General features: G+C 42.6%; 1 protein-coding gene and 1 non-coding gene across 8 annotated transcripts in view; both read right to left on the bottom strand.

Annotated features, from left to right (window-relative positions):
• The window catches only part of ACACA (acetyl-CoA carboxylase alpha), a 294,471-nt gene that overhangs the window by 9,389 nt on the left and 259,953 nt on the right, over positions 1 to 25,129 (bottom strand). For all 7 annotated transcript variants that reach the window (XM_041723740.1, XM_041723744.1, XM_041723742.1 and 4 more), the window contains 5 exons: positions 24,402 to 24,537; positions 17,376 to 17,553; positions 15,555 to 15,667; positions 2,256 to 2,410; positions 1,433 to 1,603 (listed from right to left, as the gene is read on the bottom strand). In XM_041723740.1, coding sequence (XP_041579674.1) covers positions 1,433 to 1,603; positions 2,256 to 2,410; positions 15,555 to 15,667; positions 17,376 to 17,553; positions 24,402 to 24,537 — 753 coding nt within the window. The remainder of the gene's footprint in view (positions 1 to 1,432; positions 1,604 to 2,255; positions 2,411 to 15,554; positions 15,668 to 17,375; positions 17,554 to 24,401; positions 24,538 to 25,129) is intronic.
• LOC121474351 lies at positions 8,957 to 9,149 on the bottom strand. The gene has a single exon (XR_005983361.1). It is a non-coding gene; the product is annotated as a U2 spliceosomal RNA (small nuclear RNA).

Below are 25,129 nucleotides of genomic sequence, written 5' to 3'. Positions count from 1 at the left end.
TAAAGAAATGGGTAGGCTTAACACATAAAGGTGAATCTTAGAAGCACCCAGATTCACTGGCTTTAAAAATGATGGTGAATCCTCGGAGTTCCTTCCTGAGAACAGTCAGCAGAGACATCAAGCAACACTTTGCAGGAAGAGGCTGAAGGGCCTGCACTCCCTCAAGAGTATGCTAACCCAGTAGGCACCAAATATTCTGATCAAAATAGCTATCAGGAAAAGACACTTTCAGCATATACTACCAATATTCTGATAAAATGTATATATGATATATATGATTTACTTTTAATCCATGTAAGAACCACCAATAAGGGTCAATTCTTTTTCTCAGTAAAAGTAAATAGAGAAATAAAAGTTCCAACTCTTTCTTCTCACCCTTTCATGGACTGTCTTGTGCAGCCCACAATTTCAGGACCAAGTGCTGGTGTCTGGTCAACTTGGGCTCAAACCTATCCCCTCCCAGCCCTGGGGCAAGAGTAGCAGGGAGGCACTAGTCCAAGCCCTGTGTCCTCTCCATGAGATCAGCCCAAGAAGATGTGGGATTCATAGTTCCCGCAGGCAGGGTACACATTTCTTTTCAGCTCAGATTTGAAATCAGAAGACCTTTAGTTGAAGCCTTAGCATCTCTTGCCTACATAACCATCACCCCCGATTAGGCTTCTTGCTCCTGACCCCTGCAGTTCCACCCCCCACCCAGTCTTCTGAGTGATTTTCCGACAACACAAATCAGAACATGTCATTCTGCTGCTTTAAATACCTCAATGGCTTCCCACAGACATCAGTCCAAACCCTCAACCTGACATGATCCCAATTTCTGAGCCATCCTGAAATATCTCCAGTGCTTTGGATGAATGATACTGTTGCTATCAGGCCTTGAAACATGCCATTCCTTCTTCCTGGAACATTCCTCCTATCTTCTGGCCACCTTCACCCCCATCCCAATCTTTTCTTCTGGTTCATTCCTACTTTGTTTTCAGGTCTGCTGAGATACCATTGCTAGAAGTCCTTGACTCTCCTCCTCCTTCCCACAGAGTGGCTCAGGTGTCCTTCTCTGTGCTCCATGATGTCCTGGGTTTGCTATGTTTAGTATCAGCCATACTGCTGTACGTGACCTCACAGCCAATCTATTTCCCCCTTGAGATGGTGGGCTCTGTGTGGATAGGAATAGCACCTGCCTCTTTCACTTTTGGGGCTTAATGCAGTATCTGGTATACAGTAAGTCTTCAAAAAGGTCTACTGAATGATAGAACAAGCAACAAAAAAATGTCCTACGACCTCTTCTAACAAGCCATTGAGACGTGTTCCTGTGTGGGAAGGGGACAAGGCACAGGCCTGTATGCTTCCCTTCCACTTCTGCCTTTAGAGACCTGGGGATTCTTAGGTGGGGGGTGAGGGGCAGAGTATGAAGGCTCTTCTGGGGGCATCCACCTACCTTCACAGTTCCTTCCACTTCTACAAACCAGCGCCGTAGCATGGCCTGGATCTGGCCATCGGTCAGCTCTGGGTTGGCATTGTGGATTTTCTTTTTGACCAGGTCCTCCAGCAGGAGACGCCTCAGCCGCCAATAGAAAAAGGTACGGGATGTTTTCCAATCGAGGATGTCCTACATATAGACAAGAATAGGCTCAGTCATCTCAGCTTGATCCCTGCTCAGAGCCCAGTGCAGAGAGAACTCCACAGGTACAAAAACGTACTCTCTCACAAGCCCCTCAGACACTGGCCGTGACTCTAGCACTTGCCACTGTCTCCCCATTTTGGAGCTGTGGCCCCCTGTCCAGAGCACCAGGCATAGCAATGGGCCTTGTGAATGTTAAGTCCATGTGTGGCTGCAGTGTTCTGTGGAGGAGTCTGTGTGGAATTGCTTTGGAGCAGAATGGCTCTAACAACTTGCACGCAAACTCTATGTGAACTGGCTGCTGATGGAACTTGATACTGGAGTAATCCACAGCCTGAGGACCACCTAGGCAGCTGTCCCCAGGGGGAGGTGCACCAGACTCAGTTTCCCACCAGTAAAATGGAGAAAGCCTTCTGAGGGGTCCATGATAATATAAACCATAAATTGCTTTGGTGATAATGGATACACAAAAAAGGGATAAGTCTCTCCAAGAAAATTGAAAACAGTTTGATCTGCACATGCTGTTTTAATCCAACCTTAACAGCTTCCTGCTCGTGAGCCTCTGTGCATGAGACATACACTTGCTTGCTCGCTTGCAGGTCTCTGACAAGTCAGGAGAAGTGGCAACCACTGTACTTACGTTAATAACACCCTTCTCCTGCATCCGGCCTGGTGTGTCGTGCAAGTCAGCAAACTGCACAGCTACCTGATGGTAAATGGGAATTAGGAATTCCTCCCGCTCCTTCAACTTGTTCTCCAGCTCCTTCCGCTCAGCTGCGCTGAGCTCTGGGGTGCCTGCAATTAAATAAACCTGCCCGTCACACTCTGTGGTGACCAGGAATCTCTCTGCACAGAAGCAGCTACAATTATGAAAGCTCAAAAACACCACCCTCCGTGTCCTGGCTTTCCACTGTCTTCACCACCTCTTTGCTGAGTAACAAAACTCTGGAAGATGCCAGACTGGTCCTTATCTGGCCACGGGGAGCCCACATGTCCTCCTTTCCCTGTGGAGGTCACAGAGGTAATAGCGGCTATGGGAGTCCCTCTGCCCAAGTCTTTCTCTGAGTGGGAACAAACTATCACCTGGGGGCCCGTGTCTCTCATCGCCTCCCTGACAGCCAGGCCCCTCCCTGAGGGACACCATGCCTGTGCCTGGCTGACCAACATTAGAGCAGCTGAACTATTCTGCGTGTGGGACATGGTAGGGGAGCGGACCCTAAGCCTCCAGGCCTGCACCAGCAGCCCCTTCTTCTCCCATGTCCACATAAATCACATGCCCAAGGACTCCTAGGGCTGCAAGCTGATATACTCCACGATGTCTAATCTCAGGTTTGAAAACTCTTAACCTGAAATTAGTAGAATACACTCTAATTAGAGCCAGATCTGCGTGTCTCATGCCACCTCAGCAGATTGGGTTAGCCAGCTTCCTAGTCTACACGTGGGCTGCTACTGCCAGAGCCAACCCCTGACCAGGGTGACAAAGTGAAAGAAGAGGGGAAAAGAGAAAGGCAATCCACAAATCCCATTTGGATCACTGACCCTATAAGCACACAGCACCCTCACCCAACAGATTCCTGTAAGGAATCTGGAATTCCTTCTAACAGGGAAGACCCCCCCACACACACACACACTCCCACCTTTCAATCAGTGCTGTCCCAGTAGAAGTGCTGCTATGTTGTGCTTTTCTTCCTAATTACTCTCAGAGTGGGACTTGTAATCAATACTGAAAATTTAGCTGCCTGCCTAGTAAAGAGGAGTGAGTCTAGCTGAAGGAGCAATAGGTGACAGCCCCTGGTGTTGGGGACAACCTGAAGTGCTTTGTCACCAAAGCTGACAAATAAATACATGACCACGGGTGATGGGTTGCAGAAGAGAAAGGTCTATTTCAAGCATGTCTGTCTGGGAACAGGCCTTGCTTTTTATGCCACTTATGAATCATATGCCATAAACAGCCTTGGGCTGCAGAGTGGGCTGTAAGTATTATAGATAAACACATGTTAATAGAACAGGGATGTAGCCATAGTACCCAGTTTCATTTTTATGAGGTTTTTTAGATGCCCACCCCCACCTCTTTTTTTTAAAGCCTATCACTACTTGAAAACTGTGAGGAAGAGAGCTGACAGCTTTCTCTTCTTGGGCTCTCACACAGAGGGCAATCACTGACCTATCACACTGGGGCCCAACACCTCAGCAGCCTTCTTTCCACACTAGACAGAGAGTAGGACTATGGGATGAGATGAAGGCCCATCCATTCTGGGGTGGATCTGCCCAAAGAATTGATAGGAGGAGAGCCAACCAGTTTATTGTGAGATGAGACTGTCTCAATTGTAACCTCTGGACAGGAAAGCAAACATTTTTCCTTTTCCAGTAAAGAGGAACCAAGACTCCTTAGAGAAACAGTTGGCTCCAGGGCTGGGGCAAGGAATAACAAGATGAGCCTGGAACACAGTGTCACAAAAAGCAAGAAAGCGCTCAAGTGATTGAGACATATTAAAAGGCCACAGGAGCCAGCTTGAACATGCTCCCACTGGCCACATCTGGGACAGTCTGAGCATCAAACTGATCAAAAATAGGATGGTGATATTAATTACCAGAATATTTATGGAATGAAATAACCTGTGGTCCACTCTAATATAAAAAATTAAATGGGGGAAGGGGGTAGGGAAAATTCTCTCTTCCAGTAGAATAATTAATAGACATAGAAGGAACAGTGGGATTAGAAAATCATCATTTTACCACTGTCACAGCAATTGATTCTGTCAAGAATTATCAATGGGTACTAAACTAGTAGGTGAGAGTTTGAGGAGGAACAGAATATTTATATTGTCTCAAAGTATCTCCTCACAATTATCAGCAAACAAAACCTTAAATAAGTAATCAAAATTACTGTCACCAAGAATAGGGCAAACTGACATGTGCCTGTTGATATGATGTCCTGATCATAAATAACACTTTGTTATCTGAATTTAACCATGGGGAAATATAAACCAAACCCAGACTGAGGAACATGCTACAAAAAGGGGCCTGTGGCACCTGGCTGGCTCAATTGGTGGACCATGTGACTCTTGAGTTTGAGCCCCATGCTGGGTGTGGAGAGTACTTAAAAATCTTAGCCCCCTCCCCCACCAAAAAAGTGGCCTGTATTCTTCAAAAGAAAACCTCAAGATGATGATAGACTAAATAACTGAAAATAGACTGCAGTCTGTGGTCTAGGGTTAAGTTTCAGATCTGAACAACAACAAAAAAGTCTGTAAAGAACATTATTGGGACAATTGGTAAACTCTTGATATGAATCATGAATCAGTTAGTAGTATTGTGTCAATGTTATAGTCCCTGATATAGATAAATGTCTTGGATTATATAAGAGAAAGTGTTTGTTCTTAAAAACACACACTAAATACTATGGATAAAGGAGCATAATGTCTATAAATTACTGTCGGATGGTGCACAAAATATATGTGTGTGTGTGTTTAGAAAGTGGGTAAGCATATGCATGTACATGAGCATACAGAAATGATAAAGCAAATGAGACAAGATGTTAGCAATGGGTAAATCTGAGAAAAAGGCGTCAGATGTCCTTTGTACTATTCTAGAAACTGTTCTGTGAAATCAAATCAAATAGAAAGTCAAAAAATAAGCCAAGCTAAAAAAATGTTTTTCCTGGCTCCCTGAAGCCTAAAATCAGAAGTCAAAGTTAATATTTATGGGGTGCAGGGAATTATTCTAAGTGCTTTCTATGAACTCAATCCTTACAACCTTGAAGTTGATATTCTTACTATCCTCATCTTACAGATAAGCAAACTGAGGCACTGAGAATTTATGTAATTCATTAAGGTCATAAAACAAGGGAGGGCAGAGCCAAATTTCAGGTATAGCAGCATGGCCTTCTAAGATTGGGATACGCTATTATCTTGGTTCTTCTTGCTTACTTGGGGCAGAGGACAAATAAGTGCTTCAGTAGCAGAATCTCGTACATTTTAGAAAAGGCTAACTGACAATGGCAGGCTCTGGGCTGATAGAACTGAAGTTCCATCTTAGTCTCATTCCATAATGAGACAACCAGTCTTATTCCATAACCAAGACAATGTCTCCAATAACTCCTGCTCTGTAGGTCAGCCACGGTTTCCTAGGCATGCCTAAGATTTTTATTTTTAAAACTTTGTCCTAATATTTTTGTGAACACTGATCATCATATTTACCATTACATTTAAAGTATCTGTTGTTGAGATTATCTCCTGAATCAGGCATGTTTGTTGAATGGTTTCTTTATATCCTAAATCCCTAATACAGAGTGTGGCCCAGAGCATTACTCACTAAATATTCATCTTCCAACTTTCTTTACAGTCCACTCACCCGCCTTCACATTGATTAGAACACAGTGTCACGTGGATTTGGTTGCACTGTTTCAGAATACCCAAAGTGAAGTTTTTTTTTTGTTTTTTTTTTTACTATTTATTTATTTATTCATAAGAGACACACAGAGAGAGAGGCAGAGACACAGGCAGAGGGAGAAGCAGGGAGCCTGATGTGGGGCTCGATCCCGAGACTCCAGGACCACACCCTGGGCTGAAGGCTAAACCGCTGAGCCACCTGGGCTGCCCTCAAAGTGAAGTTTTTATATGAGCCCAGACATGGATCCATGGTTGCCAAGGTGAAACAAAAATGTTTACTTCACTCCGTGAGTGGGCAGCCGTCTCTACACCATCCAAGCAAGCAGTAACTCTAGACTCATTCATTATAGGGATCCAAGAACTTGTCCTTTTGATACTGTTGAGGAGTGTTTAAAAGTTCATGTAGGGCAGCCTGGTGGCTCAGCCATTTAGCACTGCCTTCAGCACTCCCTGCATGGAGCCTGCTTTTCCCTCTGCCTGTGTCTCTGCTTCTCTCTCTGTGTGTGTGTGTCTCTCATAAATGAATTAAAAAAACTTACAAAAAAAGTTCATGTAGATGGCTTCTGGGATATGGGACCTGAAAGGCACTGAACCTATCTCTCCACATCACTTGTCCGCCTCCCCTATTTTCCCTTCTTCAGTCTAAGGCTGCCCATGACTTATAAATTATGCACACTTCTCACTAAGGGCAGAGTTCTTGGTATCCTCCATGAGTCATTTGACTGTATGTTTTCTCCTTAAACAGTAAGTCTGAGCTTGAGAGAGCACATTGTTCACTTTTGTGTTGTAGAAATAGGCTGGGACTGTAAGTTCAGAGCCACATTCAGGCACAGCAATGTTCAGGCCGGAGACTGGTTGTACAATGGGACTACAGTCTTACATTACTTCTGTACTTGCTGGCAAGTATAGTCCTGAGCACCCTGAGCATCTGCTTTCCACTCCTGGAACTTGGCCACTCATGCTCCAATCCCAGGGTCCCTGAAACCAGCTGGGCAGGCTTCAGACTTAAGGGTAGCTTCTTGTGTTATTGTAAGATCAAGAACTAACACAATAGCAGGTAAAAATCACAGCCCTGCCAGGGACAGGGGATGGCAGGACCATGGATATGGATGAATAGGAAGTTCCAGACCTTTAGAACATCATTCCTCTGGGTAAACAACCAACTCTGTGCTTGTATATAAGTGTATGTGTACACACATGTGCATACCTGTACCATATACAACACAAACCATTTACTGAGTACTTACTATGCACCAGGAAGTACACTTAATGCTTTCAGGATCACAGAGCTTGTAAAATCACCATGCACAATTCAGACCTAGGTCTGGTCAGCTGTTAATACTACAGACCTTTGTGTGACTGAGAGCTTTCCAAGTTGCTTCACATATGTCATCTCTAATCCTTCTAACAACCCAACCTTACAGACAGGGCATCTATTTTACAAATGAGAAAACCAAGGTGCTGAAATGTAGTTACTTGCCCACTGGCATCCAGCTGTGAAGTAGCAAAGTCAGGATTTACACTTGGGTCTGGCTATCTCCAAAGCCTGTGTTCTTCCACACAAAATGGCACAAACAGTGGCCAAGCAGGTATCCTGGCAGTGGCCACAGCGGTCAGCTGGAGAGTTTAGTTCATTGCGTTAGGAAAGCAGTGAAGAACAGAGCTCAGCACTGGGTGCAGAGGAGGACCTCTGGGCTTAGGAGTACAGCGTCCTGGAAACAGGGTCTTGGCTTTACCAAGTTGGAGAGGCAAAGAAAGCTGGCTCCTGGACTAACAGAGGTCTTTCCTACCCAATCAAGCTATTCCAGAGCTTTAAAAGAGTAACCAAAAAATAAACACCTGTAATACTCTAGCCCTCCTGAGACTAGGAAGATCACAGAACCCAAAGGTTGCCTTGCTTAATTCCTTTCTTCATGCTTCTGATCGCAGTTCAAAACCTACCTCTAAAAGTATCAAAGCAAGGAAAGACACAAGTAGAGGATGTGTGTATTTTAAATGCACATGAGAAAGTCAAGGATTTGTGTGCTTTAAGTGAGGGGAGAAAAGGTTGGCTAAATTTTACTTTCGAAAAAAAAAAAAAAAGGCTGCTCTTAAGCTAGTCAGACCCTTGTGTAGCACACCGAGGGCCCCTCTCTCCTTGTAGAGCAAAGCAGCCAACCCTGGTAATGATTTAGGGGAGATTAACAAATATGTCAATGTCTATTTTCTGCTTAATTTAAAAGCGGCGTCTATAAAGATTTTTGACTTCTGAACCCTGTTCTCCTGAAAGAAAGAAGGTAAGAATGAGGAGGGGGATAAAGAGTGATTATCCTATCATTGATCGTTTGTCAGGAGCATTTCTTATTCACTGGACTATTGTAAAAAGCTAAGCTCTCGATCAATCCTGTAAGCTCCCTGTACAATTAAATATCTTGGAATGGTTTTCTTTCTTTTCTAGCCAGATTGCAGGGCCTCAGGGTTTTTAGGAAAGCAAGTCGTTGTGTGTGTGTGTGTGTGAGTGTGTTTAAGAATATGCTACAGGGAGGAAAGTCATTCTTTCTAGAATTCTACTTTAGGAAAAGGCTGAAATAGGAGAAGAAAGGTAGATTACTCCTATCTTTTCCTTCCCAAAATAAAAAGTCCTTATGAATTCCTAAAAATCCAACCTTATAGTTAAAAAATATTTTAATGTAAAGAGCTAAATCCAGAAGAGGCAGTACTACCAGTCTGATCAAGTAAGAAGAGCTAACGTTACTGTGATGCTGTTATAGGCTAGAATTGTTGAAGTACCTTCCATCTCCTCTAGTCCTTACGAACATCCTAAAAGACGGCTACCTCACAGATGAAGACACTGAGGCAGTGAAGTAACTTACCCAAGGCTGCAAAGCTAGGAAACCATGGAGCTGGGGTTTGGGCTTAGATAGTCCGGTAGAGCCCATATTCTTCTTAAATTCTTCTTCTTTTTACTTTTAAAATTTCCCCCAGAAGGGTTGCATGGTTCCTGGAAGTACTTCCGATGAGTGCAATGGATGGGGCAAGCTCCTATCCATCTCCTAATTCCCAAAATCCATTTAACATACTGTCCTCGGATAGAGGACATATCAGATATTGAACTGATAAGAACAGATGTATACTTGATCTTAGCCAAGAGGCTGAGAAGCAATACAGGGCCAATGCCCTTTAAATGAAACAAGTTAAATTGACCCACAAGTGTCCACAGGGCAGCAGTCTGTCAGGTGTTCCTAGGGCCAGGACATAATAAAAAGCCACATCTCTCCTTCATGGGGTCAAAACTAGAGAGAAGCTTCCAAGGAGAGAGCTGATTTCTGCAGCAGGAGGTGTTTTTTACCCAGCCATGACACTGAAGGAGGGCAGGAGGAGGGAAGCCTCACCCTATGGCCAAACAGATCACATCCTATGGTGTAGGATTTGGGGGGAGGGGGAGACCTTCAAAGCTTAGAATAAAAATCAGACTGGTAGGTTGAAAATTCTCTGCTTAGTCAAAGGTACTAGGTGACTTTGCAGAAATCTCTTTTCTGTGCTCAGTTTCTCGTTTATGTAACAACAATCCTAAGCTAGCAAAGAGGAAAAATGTTTTATAAAGGAATGTGATATTAAAGTGTTTTCTATTTTTTTAGTTATACTAAGGAGCCTATGTAAATTTAAACCCAATTTCAACTTTTATGGGCCCTTCTTCTCTTAAGAAAGCAATTTGCTTTGATTGGTTAAATACTTATGAAGCTAAGGAAAAGGACAAGACCACCCTCCTCACTCAGCTCCAGAAAAATCTCAGATATAAGAACACACAGCCATACTTCAACCTTGAGACTGAAAAATCAGCATTAAAAAGACTGGAATCTTATTAAGATTCAGAAGTATAAACATAAGTAGCTGTTTAAAGATCTGTGTAATCACATTTTCAATGTTGAAAGAAATTTCTCTCTAAAGATAGTAAGATAGGGTGAAAAAAACCCTTGCAAAATGATTTCTGTATCCATCACAGGTGTGCCTTTCTTTACACAAAAGCATTCTGGAAAAACTGTGTAAATCAGATCCTGTTTTAAATGCCTTAAGGGAGCTATTTAGAAGGAACCCTGCAGTGAATCCTTTGGTAAAGCAAATAATCCTTTTGTAATGGGAATAATTTCTCCCAATGTATCTAGTTTTTTAAAAATCCTATTTTCATATATCTGCTTTTCTTCAAAGGGGGCCACACCTATCTAAATATACAACTGCATTTGCATATTGATTTTAACAGCAATCCTCTCAGGGATGCTTAACCCTAGGTTCCTTGCAATAGTGTTAGTGCTCTGCTGTTCATATTTTTTAAAATCATTACAGTAAACCCAGAGGTTTCCAAATAGGAATAAAAGAATCTGCTACTCTCCCCACAGCCCTGTGCCCCCACGCAAACGTCCACACAAGAGAGTCAGGAAGTTGCACACAATTCTCTTAATTCTCATGGCAGTTAGGTCTCAAAGTCTTTACTATTTTATTTTTCTTAGTTGCTCCCCTGAGTCTAGTGGGTAGAGGGATGGGGCTCTGGGTCAGCTGGGACCAGGTGGGGAGCAGGATCTCTCAGACATATTCTGATGACAGCCCACAGGCGGCAGAAGTTTAGGTTTAGTCCAATAAAATGCCAGCCAGGACTCTGTCTGACAGAACTGTGAATCACTGCTTTCTGGGATGAGGCAAGCCCAGGTGCTTTTATAAATACAATCAAATTAATGGAACAGACCAAAACAACCCCTTCTTCCCAGAAAATGCTGTCACTACTGCACCAAAGTGCATCAAACTAAAGAATTTCTGAATCTGTGTGATGAGGTGGGTTATAAGCTGCTGCTAATTCAGGCAAGAGACACCATTTCATAATCTCTCCTCAGAGTCCAGTGCTTGGATGGCCATAGTGCCAAGTGAGGACACTTCATGTGTATAAGAGGTGACAGATCAAGAGGCCACTTCCCACGCATTAGTATCAGAACTTCTTTCCCTTTCGACTTCCCAGGTAAGGATGCAAGCTTTCTGACTCAAGCAACTCTAGCTCTTTTCAGCTTACAAGATCCTGAAGATGGACACAAGTGTTGGAAAAGCACACACAACTCAGATACTCTGATCACTTCTGCCAGAAAACCAGCTTAACCCCTGAATCTCCTTGACCCAAGGAAGTATCCTTTTCCTGTCATCTGGCTGCTAAAGAGAAGGCTTGGGAGGAAGGCATTCCCGAAGATGCTTACAGATCCATTTATCCTCATCTGAAGCCACAATACTCCCTCTGTACCTGGGATGCCCTGGGCAGAGGGTGTGCTGGGTAGAAGGGCCAGGCCTGGGCTAGTTGCACTGCTCAGCCAGGGCTGCCTCTGCTGGTGTCAGACAATCATTCTCAGGATATGCTCCACGTGGGCACAGCTGAGATGCTGCATGGCAGGCTGCCCAGTTGTCTGGGAATGGGGCCACGTTCAGAACATGTGTCTGGAGCAGGATAAAGTTTCACTAAGTGGCTCCTCTGCCTAAAGACTATTTGTGTTAAGGGAGAGGGATGGAAGGGAACTTATGATTGTTTCACACTTGAACTGGACAGCTCTCTCTCTCTCTCTCTCTCTAAATTGATTTGTCATTTCCCTCTGAGCACAAGAGAAGGGTAAAGATCCAGGAGAAAAATCTCAGGGTCCGGCGTCAAGAAACCAGGCTAGGAAGGCCATCCTACCCCACAGCCACTCCCTGCTCCTGGCTCTCTGAGGAGGTAGAAGGATGTCAGGGATATATGAAGAGGCCATGGAGGGCTGGGGCTCTACTTCCAGAGGAGAAATTTAACTCCTTAAGGCAACTAGCCTGGTAGGATGTTACCTGTCCTACATGCACACTACCAAGCTTGTTCTGAGAATCCCAGCAGTGTAAGACTATGGTATTTGGGCTTATATCACATTTCTCTCTCTCTTTACCTCTATCAGGAATCAATGTATGTACTATTTTCATGCTTTATGATAATCACAGAACTAGTAATTCACCTTCTTCCAAAACTATATAAAATGACAAAAGCTGTTTCTTAAAAATAAGAACTCTGAGATGATGCTGTTTAGAAATTAAATATTACTAAATATCCTAAGAGAATAAATAGTAATTATGTTTTTGAACACAGCCAGTCAGTTGTGCATTGGTTTGTCTAAGTGATGTGACAGCATGCTCCCTAGTGCAGAGGCCAATCTGGGAAAAGATTGGGAATATAAGATAACATCCACTCCTACAGACTTTCTCTTAAATCAGATTTTTCTCAGTGGAATTGGCTTTAGATAACAAAGGGAAAGAATTCCTGTTTAATTTTGATCAGGCTCAGTATTGAACTGAGGTAAAATCTGGGGAAATCCTGAAAGAAGTAGAACAGAGGGAACTACAATTCCATTCTGGTCTCTGATGTACACTATTTTGTGTCTTGGGTGATTTAAGCCTTCTTTTGGCCTTAATCTCTCAATCTGGAAAATGAGGTCATTTTTACCCACTTTGTGAAAAAGCATTTGGCAGTCTTTGGTTCTAGACAATGACTGAGAAAGGAGCCAAAAGCCAAAGCAAATCCAAAAAGAGCTGAGTTCATAGCATGTCCTGTTACACCCCTGCTGGCCTGTGACCACACAAATACATCTAGTACGTATGATATCCCTGAAAAACCACAATTGCCGGAAGGACAAGATGGCTTCTTCTGTTTCTTTTGTATTTCTTTTCCTACACTGCTTGTTCCAAAAGTATGCCAGAGAGATACTAAATGTGGCTGGCTGCTTCTTCTAATGATTAATGTGGAAAGGAAATAACGCCAATCCACATGTTTGAACAAAATTTTGTAGATTCAAAGTGAATACAAATTCATCTGATCTTCACAGTGGCTCTGTGGGGGCATCATCCTCACTTTCTAGATGAAGAAGCTAATGTTTGGAGGAGTTAAACAATTTACCTGTACACAACCTAACTGAAAGTTGTACATGATTATTTTTATTCTAGATCCACTCTCATGTTCCTGACCTGCTCTGGGCCAGAGCCTGCTTCACATTTAGCAGACTAAGGATTCTTTCTCTAGTGCCATTTTGGTCAAGGTTAAATAAATATGGTTTTCTTCAGTGCAGGAGAGGAAATGGATAATGAGATGATTTGTAACAAATGATTAAATGGCCATCACTTGAGAATCTCCTCCCTCTCTCCTTCCTGTATTTCAAAAGTTAAAAGGTGCTGGGTGAAGGTGGGAGCGATATCACTTTCCTTCAAGAGAAAGCAGCTTTGGCCCCACACCCCTCACCATCCAGTTGTTCTGCAAACAGTTGTCAGAGAGGATCCCTCTTTCTACCACCCAGTTACTCTGAAGGGATGATAACAGCCATTGGGGGGTTAAAAAGAGGCAGTGAACCCCCAGTTAATGAGTAGGAATTCAGCAGGCAGTGTAAGATAAATGGAGCTCTCTCTGCTTCTGCTAGAGTCAGCATGAACTGCGGCCCTGCGGCTTGTTTGTGGCAAATGGAGTGCGCGAAATATCAAAGGGCAGTGATCCAGAAGAAGACCGACTTTGACAAATTTTAAATTGGCCAGAAAGAAAACCAGCAAAAAAGAGGGGAAAAAAAAATGAAAAAATGAAAAAAAAAAAGAGAAAATTATGCAATTCACTGTATCCTGCGATTGTGGCACTGCTGCCTTTGTACAGAATTAGTGGTAAAAACAGCGACGGTTGCCTGATGCTGGGAACAATTATGAGCCATCTAAGTGAGATGCTTATCAGTGGCTGAAGCTTTTAGAGCTCTCTCTCTATACAGTTGTGAGTAACTTGCTCTTGAGTTGCAGTTACTTTAATTAAAGTGTATAGGGTTGGTCAAAAGTAATTATCCTGTTTGGAGAAGAAAGAGAAAAACACCACCTCAACAATTCTGGGTGGCAATAGATTTTAGAAACAGCTTTGCCAATTCTTGTTGTATGTGTGCACTTCCCATAAAAGGATCAGGCCGAGATGGGTTAGAGTTATTGGCGGTTGTTACCTAATGGCAAACAATGAGACGCATACAGGGTTTATTAGAACCCCAGTCACTATGTTTGGCAAGCCACCTGGCCCAGGGCTCCAAACTGCCAGGATGTGCAGTCCCCAGAGTGCAGGCACACTCAGAAGTTTTTGTGTCTCTAAGATATGTTTTTTTTTTTTTTTATTTATTCATGAGAAAGAGAGAGAGAGAGAGAGAGAGAGAGAGAGGCAGAGACACAGGCAGAGGGAGAAGCAGGCTCCATGCAGGGAGCCCAACATGGGACTTGATCCTGGTCCCCAGGACCAGGCCCTGGGCCAAAGGTGGTGCTAAACCGCTGAGCCACCTGGGCTGCCCAGTTTTTGCATCTCTAGATGGTGAGCATATAAAGAATCCACAAATGGTACTTTATTAATTAAGTTACGATTTGAAACATAAATGAACTAGCATCTCTTTTTTAAAAATTTTTATTTATTTATGATAGACAGAAAGAGAGAGAGAGAGAGAGAGGCAGAGACACAGGCAGAGGGAGAAGCAGGCTCCATGCCGGGAGCCCGACGTGGGACTTGATCCCAGGACCCCAGGATCGCGCCCCGGGTCAAAGGCAGGCGCCAAACCGCTGAGCCACCCAGGGATCCCCCCCCCCCTTTTTTTAAATTTTTATTTATTTATGATAGACATAGCGAGAGAGAGAGAGAGAGAGAGAGAGAGAGAGAGAGAGGCATCTCTTTTTTATGCCTTCCATTCACTGAGTTTCACTACCTTTTAAAGACAATCACTCTGTTCCTTTAGAAAACCAAACCAAAACAAACCAACAAATAAAAAGAACCTCAAGCAATTATCTTCACTTAACACAGCAAGGGGTTCAATGGGAGATATGGGCAGAAAAAAATAGTGTTTTAAAAGAATCTGAAACTCATTCAGTCTCTGGACTCAACACAGGGCTCCCATGGTTAAGTTCTATGTGTAAATTGCAACGCCTTCCAAAAGCTCCAAAAACAAATAAGCAACAGAGTAGTGGCTGGAAGCATCATATGTAAATATTCCCAGAGCTACTGCTGCCAAGGCTTCTGTGTGGAAGCACACAGTGCACAATCTTTACTTCTGTTTCTCTAGCTCAGGATGGCCCCAGAACACCACCTGAGTAGGTCTCCTGCTTCTCTGTTCCTTGACACTCCCATATCTCTCAGAAACGAGGCAGGCTTGTCCAAAGAGTGACAGAAACAGGACATTTAAGCCTAGAATATTCTCTGCCTGGTTAGCGTGCCCCCCAACAGCAACTTCTAGCTAATCATTCTTTACAAGGACAAGGACATCCATGAGCCCAGAAAGATGGGCTATGTGAACTAGAAGAAAATGCCAGAAGAAAACTTGGGTGACTTTTGCCTTTTTTAGGTCCCACTTTCCCTCCTATTGTATACACTATTTCATTCTACCAGGGCTCTTACCATAGAGAGGACAGTAAATAAAGATTATCATGAATTTGATCAAATGCTTCAGTGCCTCCTCCCCTGGCCTATGAATGCACTCATTACAAATCAGCTGAATGGCTCATTGATTTGCCAGGAGGACAAGCAGACATACCCAATCGCTCAGCCAAGCGAATGTAGACTGGGTCCACCCGACGCATGGTTTTCACCAGATCCTTTCTGCGGAATTTGATTTCTACTGTCCCTTCTGGCTCCAGAACTGATCCCCTGGATCAGAGAGAAACAAAAGAGAAATAAGAGGCACTTTAAAGGAAGGAGACAACAGAATAAGGCCGGTTACAATTTACAGACCAGGAAATAGCTTCATTATGATTCTGGCCACCTATGGCTCACAGAAGTAACCCCAGGAAGGGAAGCAGGCCTCAGAAAGTGTCTAAGTGGGGTGTGAGAAAAGAAGGGCAAAAAGTTATTAAAATAATTCTCATTACCACACCAGTCTACTTCCACCTCAAAAGAGGAATACAGATTCCACTATCTAGGGCCAATAAGGGTGTAATCATTTTTTTCCAGGAAGAAAAAAGATGATGTAGGCACTGGAGCAGGGGACAACCTCCAGCACTTAAGCTGTACAATGAGGAGTCAATGCTGATTGGTCCCACACATAGCTGTCAATCTGCTGGCAGGACTCTGACACACTAGGCCAGGCCACGCAGGAGAGAAAACATGCTGCCTATTGCTATGGAGAGGTCTCAGGGTTTTTTCAAGTTTCTAGTACATACTAATGATGTTCTATTACCAGGAACTTTATCTTAGAAAACTTAAAAAACCACCTTTTACATTAAAAAAAAATATATAGCTTATACTTACTATATACATGGCTCTGTCCTAAGTATTTACATATAAAGCTTCATAGCAACCCTATACCCAGTCTGCTTTCCCTATAAGGGAAGGAACTATGATTTCCCCATCTTATAGATGAGAAAACTAAGGTCCAGGGCATTAAGAAACTTGTCCAAGCCTAACAAGTGACAAAGGTGCATCTGAAACCAAATGGTCTTGTTCCATAGTCTGCAGAGGAATTGTCTGTGAACTAGTATCAGATTGGGGGCTAGATTTGGATTCAAAAATAGTAAGTCCCTCAGGATAGACTACTAGCCTAGTGATTTTGCACTAAAACTACTGGACTCTCTCCAAGTAGCTGCTGAAGTAGGAGTCTAACATTTTGGGGAGAGAGAAAAACAGATACTCTAATAAAATGATCTGAGGCAGGGACTGGCAGGGAAACTGTCAAGGAAATACAACGTGAAATTTACCTATTTTGGAAAGGGTTGAAAACAGATCATGAAAGGAAGCTGGATCTGGTCTGTTTTACTTACGTATTTTCAAGGATCACCTCTTAACAAAAGCCTGGGACTTTCTCTTGCAGTTCTCTGGGTGCTATAAGCACTGTATTCCCCAAACCTCCTAGAATGCTAGAGTGAGCAGCTTTGGTTTGGGTGCCATGGTGCCCCTGAGTGATGAACAGCTGGCTCCACAGGGAGAGTACAATGGCTAGAGGTTCCTCGTCAGTCAGTGGCAGAGCTGAGCCAGAACTCCAGACCAAGAATTTAGTTCTTTCACTCCAACTCGCCTTGAGCTCCCTCTGTCACATATCTAACAAAGAGACAGTGAACAGGCCTCTGTACACAACAAACAGGAGAGGATCTCTCCAAGTCTCTCCTGGTGCCTGGAATAGGGGGCTTCTTGGTAAAAGAGTCTGGGGTGGGGGATCACACTGGGAAAGCCTGACTCCTGACTGCTTTCCTTCTCATCCAGACTGACACTATTTAGAAAATCTCTTTTTCTGACCTTGGAGCCATCTGGGAATAGACGGATGCCAATAAAGTTCTCTTGGTTATAATGTTCTCCAGGAGGAAACCAACAACAGCTAGAGGATCCCTAGAGACAGCAAAGGGAAATAAAGAAGGAATCCTACCTGCTTTCTCGGTCAGCGTACATCTCCATATGCCGGGGGTTGATGGTGGGGTCAATCACAACCCACGAGCCACCCCGGAGCTCAGCCTGAGGAGGAATGTATACCAGCACAGGCTGGGAGCACTCCCGTAAGCTATCCACAATATAGGCACCAAACTTCAGCACTTGGTCATACATATCTGTGGAGAATGAGAAATTAGAAACCATGAGACAGAGCTTCCAAATATTGTTCGCATCATGGCTCACACAAAAAGTAATACTGATATGGCAAACTGTGCCTCCATGAGGAGGCTGCTCATACCAGAGGTGACAGACTTGGGGGTTCAGCCACTCTGAGTCCAGTTTGGCTACCCTGAAGACGGAAAGGATGGGTATTTCCACCTGCATTCTATTCAAGACTCCAGAGGAACTTCAGAAGCACAACAGAAGTGCACTCTCTTTCACAAGACACAGCGTGCAAGCCCTATGGACTGCCTATCCATTTTACAGCCTTTCTGAATTGCTGGATTTGGGTTTCATCATATTAATTCATATTTGCTCTACAAATGCTCTACAAATACAAGTGTTTTTCATGTCAATATGTGTTCTCTCTCACTACATTAAGTTTTTTTTTAAATATTTTATTTATTCATGAGAGACATAGAGAGATAGAGGGGCAGAGACACAAGTAGAGGGGGAAGCAGGGTCCACGCAGGGAGCCCCATATGGGACTCGATTCCAGGACTCCAGGATCATGCCCTGAGCTGAAGGCAGACGCTTAACCGCTGAGCCACCCAGGTGTCCCAACATTAAGTTTTCTGAAGGAAGAAACTATTCAAGCTCTTTTCAAGTCTTCTCAAGATACTTAGAATATGATAAACTCTAAAAATGGGCAGCTAATGGAAATGGAGCCTTCAAAAACTGTGTCTTTCCTCCTTGTAGCCCCAGCATCTTGTCCAGTGCCTCGAACATAGTTAGTGCTCAATAAACGTCTGCCGATGAGTGGATGAGAACATACACACTTTGGAAAGAACATCACAAGAAAGAAAAACAAATTAACAGTTGCATTTTTATCAGGGCATCCATGAGAGAAAAAACTTAAAATGCATATGTATTTATTGGAAATATCACACAGCCATATAAACAGAAGAGCTACCTCTTCATTTTGCTAAAGAGCACACTTTGTAATCCCCCCAAGGCCAGGAGCATGCTGAAGAAAAGGGACCCTGGTGCATAAATAAAGCCAGTCCTTGGAAAGTAGGATCAGTTATTATTTATTTCCCAACAACTTATGGACTTCTTCCCATTTCCTAGCTTCCTGAAGTCTACACATGGGTAAAGTTTTAGGTTTATGATTCCAGATGTTTAATGAGCACTTCAGTGGAACCACAATGGATCCTTTCTAAACACCAAATAACAGGTTCAACTGAGTTCAAACTTTCCTATCAAAGCAATGATCTCAATTTGGAATAAATCAATTCTGGAAATCCAAGGCAAAGAAACATTTTTCAGAAAGTTAAGAGCAAACCCAAATAGAAATTGCTTTCATTGTAGTTACTGGCAAATTAAACTGCCACCTTCTTCAAAGTAAAAATGGCTCTCGCTATACACACCACCAGTGAGCACAGTTCACTGCAAAGTATATGCCTCTCTTCATTGCTGGACCTCGCTGCTCTGTGACAACTTCAAAAACTCCAAAAATTCAGAAGTTGCTCCTGGAAAAACTCTATTCTATGAGGAATGTGTATGGTCACATATTCTGCATATATGATCAGAGCAAAGACATTTATTCCTTTGGGAGGAAAGCAAAGACAAAAAAAATTTACTGCTAATTACACAACTGCTGTATGAAGAGCAGGGAATAAAGGACTTTAAGCGCTTTACGCTAATTCTGTAGTTATGAAAATAATTGCTCAGTTCAAATTATTTTAACTAAATTAATTCTTTAGTGGATATTTCAACTACTGCTACATAATAAAATAATTGTGTAATTAGCAGTACATTTTTCAGTGCTGCCAAGAGTACAGTCTCAGTCTCAGAACAAGTCATGAAAAGGAGTGGCCCTCGGTATCATCTGGAGAGAAGAAATGGAAGGTGGATAAAAGGAAAGAGCAAAACAACAGAGAATAGCACACAAAGTCATCCTATGTGAAAGAGTAAAAAAAATAAGTTAGAGGTAAATGAAGGCAGTTTTCCAGATTCTTCCCTCACTTGTTTGTTATTTTATATCTATATCAAAATCTGTCTGTACCCCCTATTAGTAACAGACCCAGCCCCTAGGAAGAAAGGAAAGGAAGGACCTTATTTAAGATGTATGCCCACTTATTTAAGTTTTAGAAACTCAAGTTTGTAATATATGCAGTTTGTTTGCAATGAGGCTGAATGTTTGTGTAATTTTTTGCTTTTGTGAAATAAACTTTAAGCTCTCTCTTTCGTCACAGGCTACTTTACTGTGTACCAGGGAGCATGATCTCACATACACACACATATGAATCATTTAAATCATCAGAAAACCATGTTCTTACATCTAAGTTGTAGGGGAGTAAACTGAGGCTTAGTTAAATATGTGAATAAATGGCAGAGGTAAAATGTGAATCCAGATCTTCTGGGCTCTGAAGTCCACTTTCTGTGACATCGTTCTTACTGGGAGGAAAGAGCATGAAGCCGAAGAAACCTGCTTTCTAGCATCTGATACAATGGCTGAGTAAAATAAAAACCAGAAAAGAGACTGGAATAAATGACTGAATATTTGTAAATTTTGCCTGGGTATGTTCAGAAAAATCAGAAATTGCACTGATGACACACTACCAGCTATGTGAAGGACTTGGACCTGGCTGCCATGCAGTTATCTTCAGGCCCCATGACTGGGAGTAGCAAAGGGGTATCAGGCTTCATTAAAGCTGACAAGCTTGGGACTCACAACAATGCATCCATCTAACCTGGAACACCAACAGACCCACAATCCAACCATCAAAACACTGAAAAAGGCAACGAAAGCTATTAAAATATAAAGGGACACACACACAAAAAAACTACATAAACAACATGCTCATGGCTGTATCACAGCAGCCCCAAACCACACATTCTGAAAGGCAGGTTGAAGCACTTGGCAACGGTCTGACACAAATTTGTCTGAAATCCCTTCATATTTGAGACAGAACAAAAGCACGGCCAAGAGTAGCAGGGAAGAGTATATTCCCAAGGTTTTAAGGCTAGAAATCAGTCTAGGACTTTTTAAAGCTATGCATATGCTGACTGTCAATTCTCAGGCCATGAGAAAAGCAACCGAGAATGGAAAATACTGATAGGTTCTTCAGTGGAGAGGCGGGGGCCTAGCACTTTCTAAGCACTCTGAGCAAAGCACATCTACATATGCTCATACGGCCTTTCCAGCGTGTTCTCAGCATCCAGGCACCAACCCTGCCTAGGGCCTTCATTGTTACACAATATGGATAAACTGTGGCAGCCACATGTACCAAACAAGGGGGCAGAGTAGTAGAGTGCTTCCACAGTGCCCCGTTCTCTGGGACAGATCTTACTGGCTTGGGCTGAGATTATCTGTTAGAGGCTGAAGGTAAACATTAGACATACACAAGCTACATACACATAATGTCTCTCATCAGTTCATTATGGCTGGCTGACAATATTTCGACATCCAAGTACTCAGAGACTTTAATATAGACTTTCATTCCAGTTAAAGTTTTCAATAAATGTTTTTTTATTGTTATTTATAACCTGTCCCAGGAAAAAATAATACGTATAACATGAAAAGCCAACTGAGAGTGACCCTGTAGCACCAGCAGTGAGGCAGCTTAATATCACTGGGATTTGCATCCTATCAAGCTATTCATGCTGAGGCTGGGACCCTGGTGCTAATTTCTAGTAAATTTCACGCTTGATGTCTCCCTGTTGTGGGTCATTGCCGGTTCGTCTAAATAAACTGCTTCCAAATGGCTCTTCCATCTAAATATTCAGCCAGTTTTTATAATTTAATTTTGCATTATGCTGAATAGCCTTCCGGCCAGATAGAACTCATTGGAAAAAAAGCACCAATACCATCTTGACATACTTTTATTTATTTATTTATTTATATTTTTACTGCTCGAATTAGACCTCCTAGGCTGACTAGTAAAGAGTTTTTTTTTTTTCCTCTCTCCACTAATGTCAATTTTCAGCATAGCAAGAGCTGTCTCTAATCTTTTCCTACTCATTACACACAATTTTGGAGTCATTTTACCCACAGTGCAGTCGGCTCCTGGCTGTGTGTTTGTGTGCACTGAGGGATGGCATAATTGTTTATTTTCCCTCCCTGCATAATCCCCAGCCAGTATTGATACCAAAACTGCAAACATCTCCCCAAGGGATATGGAATGACTCTCAGCTTAGGTCCCTTTACATGAGATAATATGTAGAAAACATCCTGACCTGTATGTAAATATGAAAGGCGATGTTCTTCCCCCTCCGATGTTCACACTGATCTCTATCTTCCCCAAAGCTTATTTATCTTAAGTGATGTGTGAATGCAATGCAGCAGCACCAAAATTTAGAAGGCAGAACTGGCCCTGGTCTCTTTCAGGCCAGTAACTCATTTTTGACCAGGGGCAGGGAAGAAGGGGGATGAGGGAAATTATTGTTTAATGGGTACAGATTTTATGTCAGGGATGATGAAAAGGTTTGGGGTATATTTAGTGCTGATGGTTACATAACACTGTGGACTATATTTAATGCCACCGAATTACACACTTACAGATGGTTAAAACGATAAATATTAGGTTATGTATATTTTGCTGCAATAAAAAATATGTATATAACTCCTTTCTGAGCTCTTGAAGATTCTTGTCACAATAACCAAGGACAACTTCAAAGCAGAGGGCAGGCACATGGCTAATAACTTTCTTAGGAATCTATAGTCTATTCTAGGGATGTTCTAGTGGAGCTGCTTGGTCCTAGGCTCTACAAACTCAGGCAACTGAGCTACAGGAAGTCAGGCAGATCTGCGCTCCTCTCCCAGTTCTGTCATTTTTTAGCTAAATGATCTTGGGAAATTTACTTAACTGAAGTCTCAATTTATATAAAACGCCGATAAATAATATAGCCTACCCCTCAGAAGTGCTTGTTGTGATGATTATGTAAGATAATGCATGTAAAGTGGTTAGCGTGGTTTCTGGTGAAAGGAGCTCAACAAATCTTAATTGTTGTTGTTCTTATTGTCACATGGCTAGAAGCCAATCTGGGCCTGAGCCAGAACATATAGCAGAGTTGAAGCTTTTCCTACAAGTAGCAAATTTCTGAACTCTCAACTCCTCAGGACAAAAGAGCCAGGCTGGCTTACTCCTAAATAATGTCAGCAAGAGTGAATTCTCAATGGCCTCTGGGAAGAGGTAACTAAAGAGTACTGGCGTTGCATTTTCTAAGTCCTAATGTAACTCTTACGGCCAAGAAATCTGGGATCAAGAGAGATTGGATGCTAAATAAACCTTATATATATGAATGAAAGGGCTTTCAGGCTCCTCCTCTGGGAAAAACCACTTCAGTACAGTATCTAATCTTTTGAACACCATAGTATTTTGTTCGTACTTTATACCTTATGGCTTTATCATTCTGTCCAAGACATTCTTCTTGACTCCTGGAGGCAATGTCTGTTTCTGACTCAGTTTTGTTTTCTCGGAAGTAGCTAGCAGAGTTCCTTGAACGTAGGAACTCAATAAAAGTGTGCAGGATTGACTCAACCTATACTTTGAACATCTCACGGCATTTCCACTGATTTATTCTCTTTGTCATAAAATAATTCACCTGAGAGTCTATAAAAGTATACAAACATTAATTTGCCTGTATAGTCCAAGTCTCCCTCAAGAAAAGTGCAAAATGTGGAGTTCTCCAGCAAATATGGGCAAAGGGAAACTTCACAACTTTAAAAAAAAGAAAAGAAAAACCACCCCGGTCTTCTATATTTTGCCAGGGAAGCCTGGCTGTTCAGGGCTTTTCCTAGCCAGGTTAAGGGACAGTTGTTGGCACAAGGCTCTAATCTCTCTTTGCACATAGCTGATAATCTATAAAAGGGTAACTTTCTCAGCCTTTTCTTCCTTTAGATTGAGAGATGCTCATGCCCGAAGCCATTTGTGGGTTTATTCTTTCACATTTTATATGTCCCTAATCACTCTCCTCCAGCATTGCCAACTCCTCTCCTCTAGCATTGCTAACTCCTCTCTCCTTCCATTCCCCTAACTCATTCTACTACTTCAGAATCCTGAGTTCTCCCCCACTGAATGAAATTGACATTCACCAGCATACCCATTCCCTCCTGGCCTCAGCATGGCCATGAATCTCTCTGGCCATTGGAGAGAGAACCTTGCTGCTATAAGAGGTAGGACAAGTTTCCTTTGGCTCTCCTGGGTGGCTCCACATAGGGAGGATTCTCAGTAGATGGTGATACTAGCTGCCTACATCACTAAGTGAGTCCCATAGCACAGAACAGAGCCTGTGTAATAATGGGTCTGATATGCTGAAGCCACAGGCCCAGGGCTATTTTTGGATATTAATAAAATTAATAATTTTATTACCACAAAGAACAGCTTCTGGTACAGAATTTATTCGTTTTCTTCTGGTGAAGGCTAATTTCAGTATCTACCTTGGTTGTGACAGAGCGTTAGAGCACAGCATCAATAAAGAATATGCCCAGAACAGTATTACAGAGCCTAGCACAATCACATTTCCCCAGGATCATCAGAACAGTCTATCATTCACCTGTGAAAGCTAAATCCACAAAAACAGCCCATCTAGATCACACTAGTAGACTGACCTGTAATTTTATACAGAATTTTATTTTATTTATTTTTTTTTTTTTCAGAATTTTAAAACACAGAATATTTTCCCACTCAAGCTGCAACTAAGAAGATATATTTCAGAGGAAATATAATCCGCAAGAAGCCTAGGGTTGATGGGCTGTCAGGACACCCATTGGCTCTGCCCAGTATAAACCCTCCCTCCCTGTGCTGTAAAGTTCCGGGGAATCAGTTATGCCCCTCCAGCCCAGAGCCCGGCCAATCACCTTTCATCCCACCAGAGAAGCCTCTCCAGTTGGCAAAGACCATCAGAGGCAGTCCTTCACGGTTGAAGTCCTTGATAGCCTGATAGGTCTTAAACGCAGAGTCTGGGAACCAAACCTGGCCAGCCTGCTGGATTATCTATGGGGGAAAGTCAAAAAGGAAGACACAATGAACAACAGAGTTTGAAGGGGAATTTCTGTAAGGTGAACAAGGTCCTATTTGTCTATTTAAAAAATTCAACCAAACCAAACAAACAAAAACTATTGTTCATCAAGAGGATCATCTTTGAAGTAAAAAAGAAGAAAGGGCCCTGGATCTTTGACTCTGTTAAATACTCCTTAAAAAGATTTAAGTCCTGACTATATCACCACTCCTCAGTCAGAAGGGGGATATCTTAACTGCTTTAGAAGCAGAATGCAGTCTTGGGAATCCTCATTCTAGGCTTCCTCAAGGCAACTTTAAGTCACTCAACTACACTAGTTCTCAAAACAAGCCAACTGTAGTCTCTAGTCCTCTCATCTTTGTGCTTTGTACAAGTTTTCTCTGTACCATGGTTGGTCAATAGACGCTTGATGTGACACGGCTGAGTACCCTCTTCTCTCGCCTCCCCCACCCTCATTTTCTGAATCTTGTCAGGATGTGAAAATATAACCCACCCTTGAAAAAGAAAAGATGAGTGGTGGTGTTCACATTTGCCATTTGAAGACTTCTTAAATCTAGTAATAGCTCA

Source organism: Vulpes lagopus, chromosome 12 (assembly GCF_018345385.1).
Source record: "Vulpes lagopus strain Blue_001 chromosome 12, ASM1834538v1, whole genome shotgun sequence".
Classification (NCBI taxonomy): domain Eukaryota; kingdom Metazoa; phylum Chordata; class Mammalia; order Carnivora; family Canidae; genus Vulpes; species Vulpes lagopus.
This window is presented reverse-complemented; position numbering and strand designations above follow the sequence as displayed.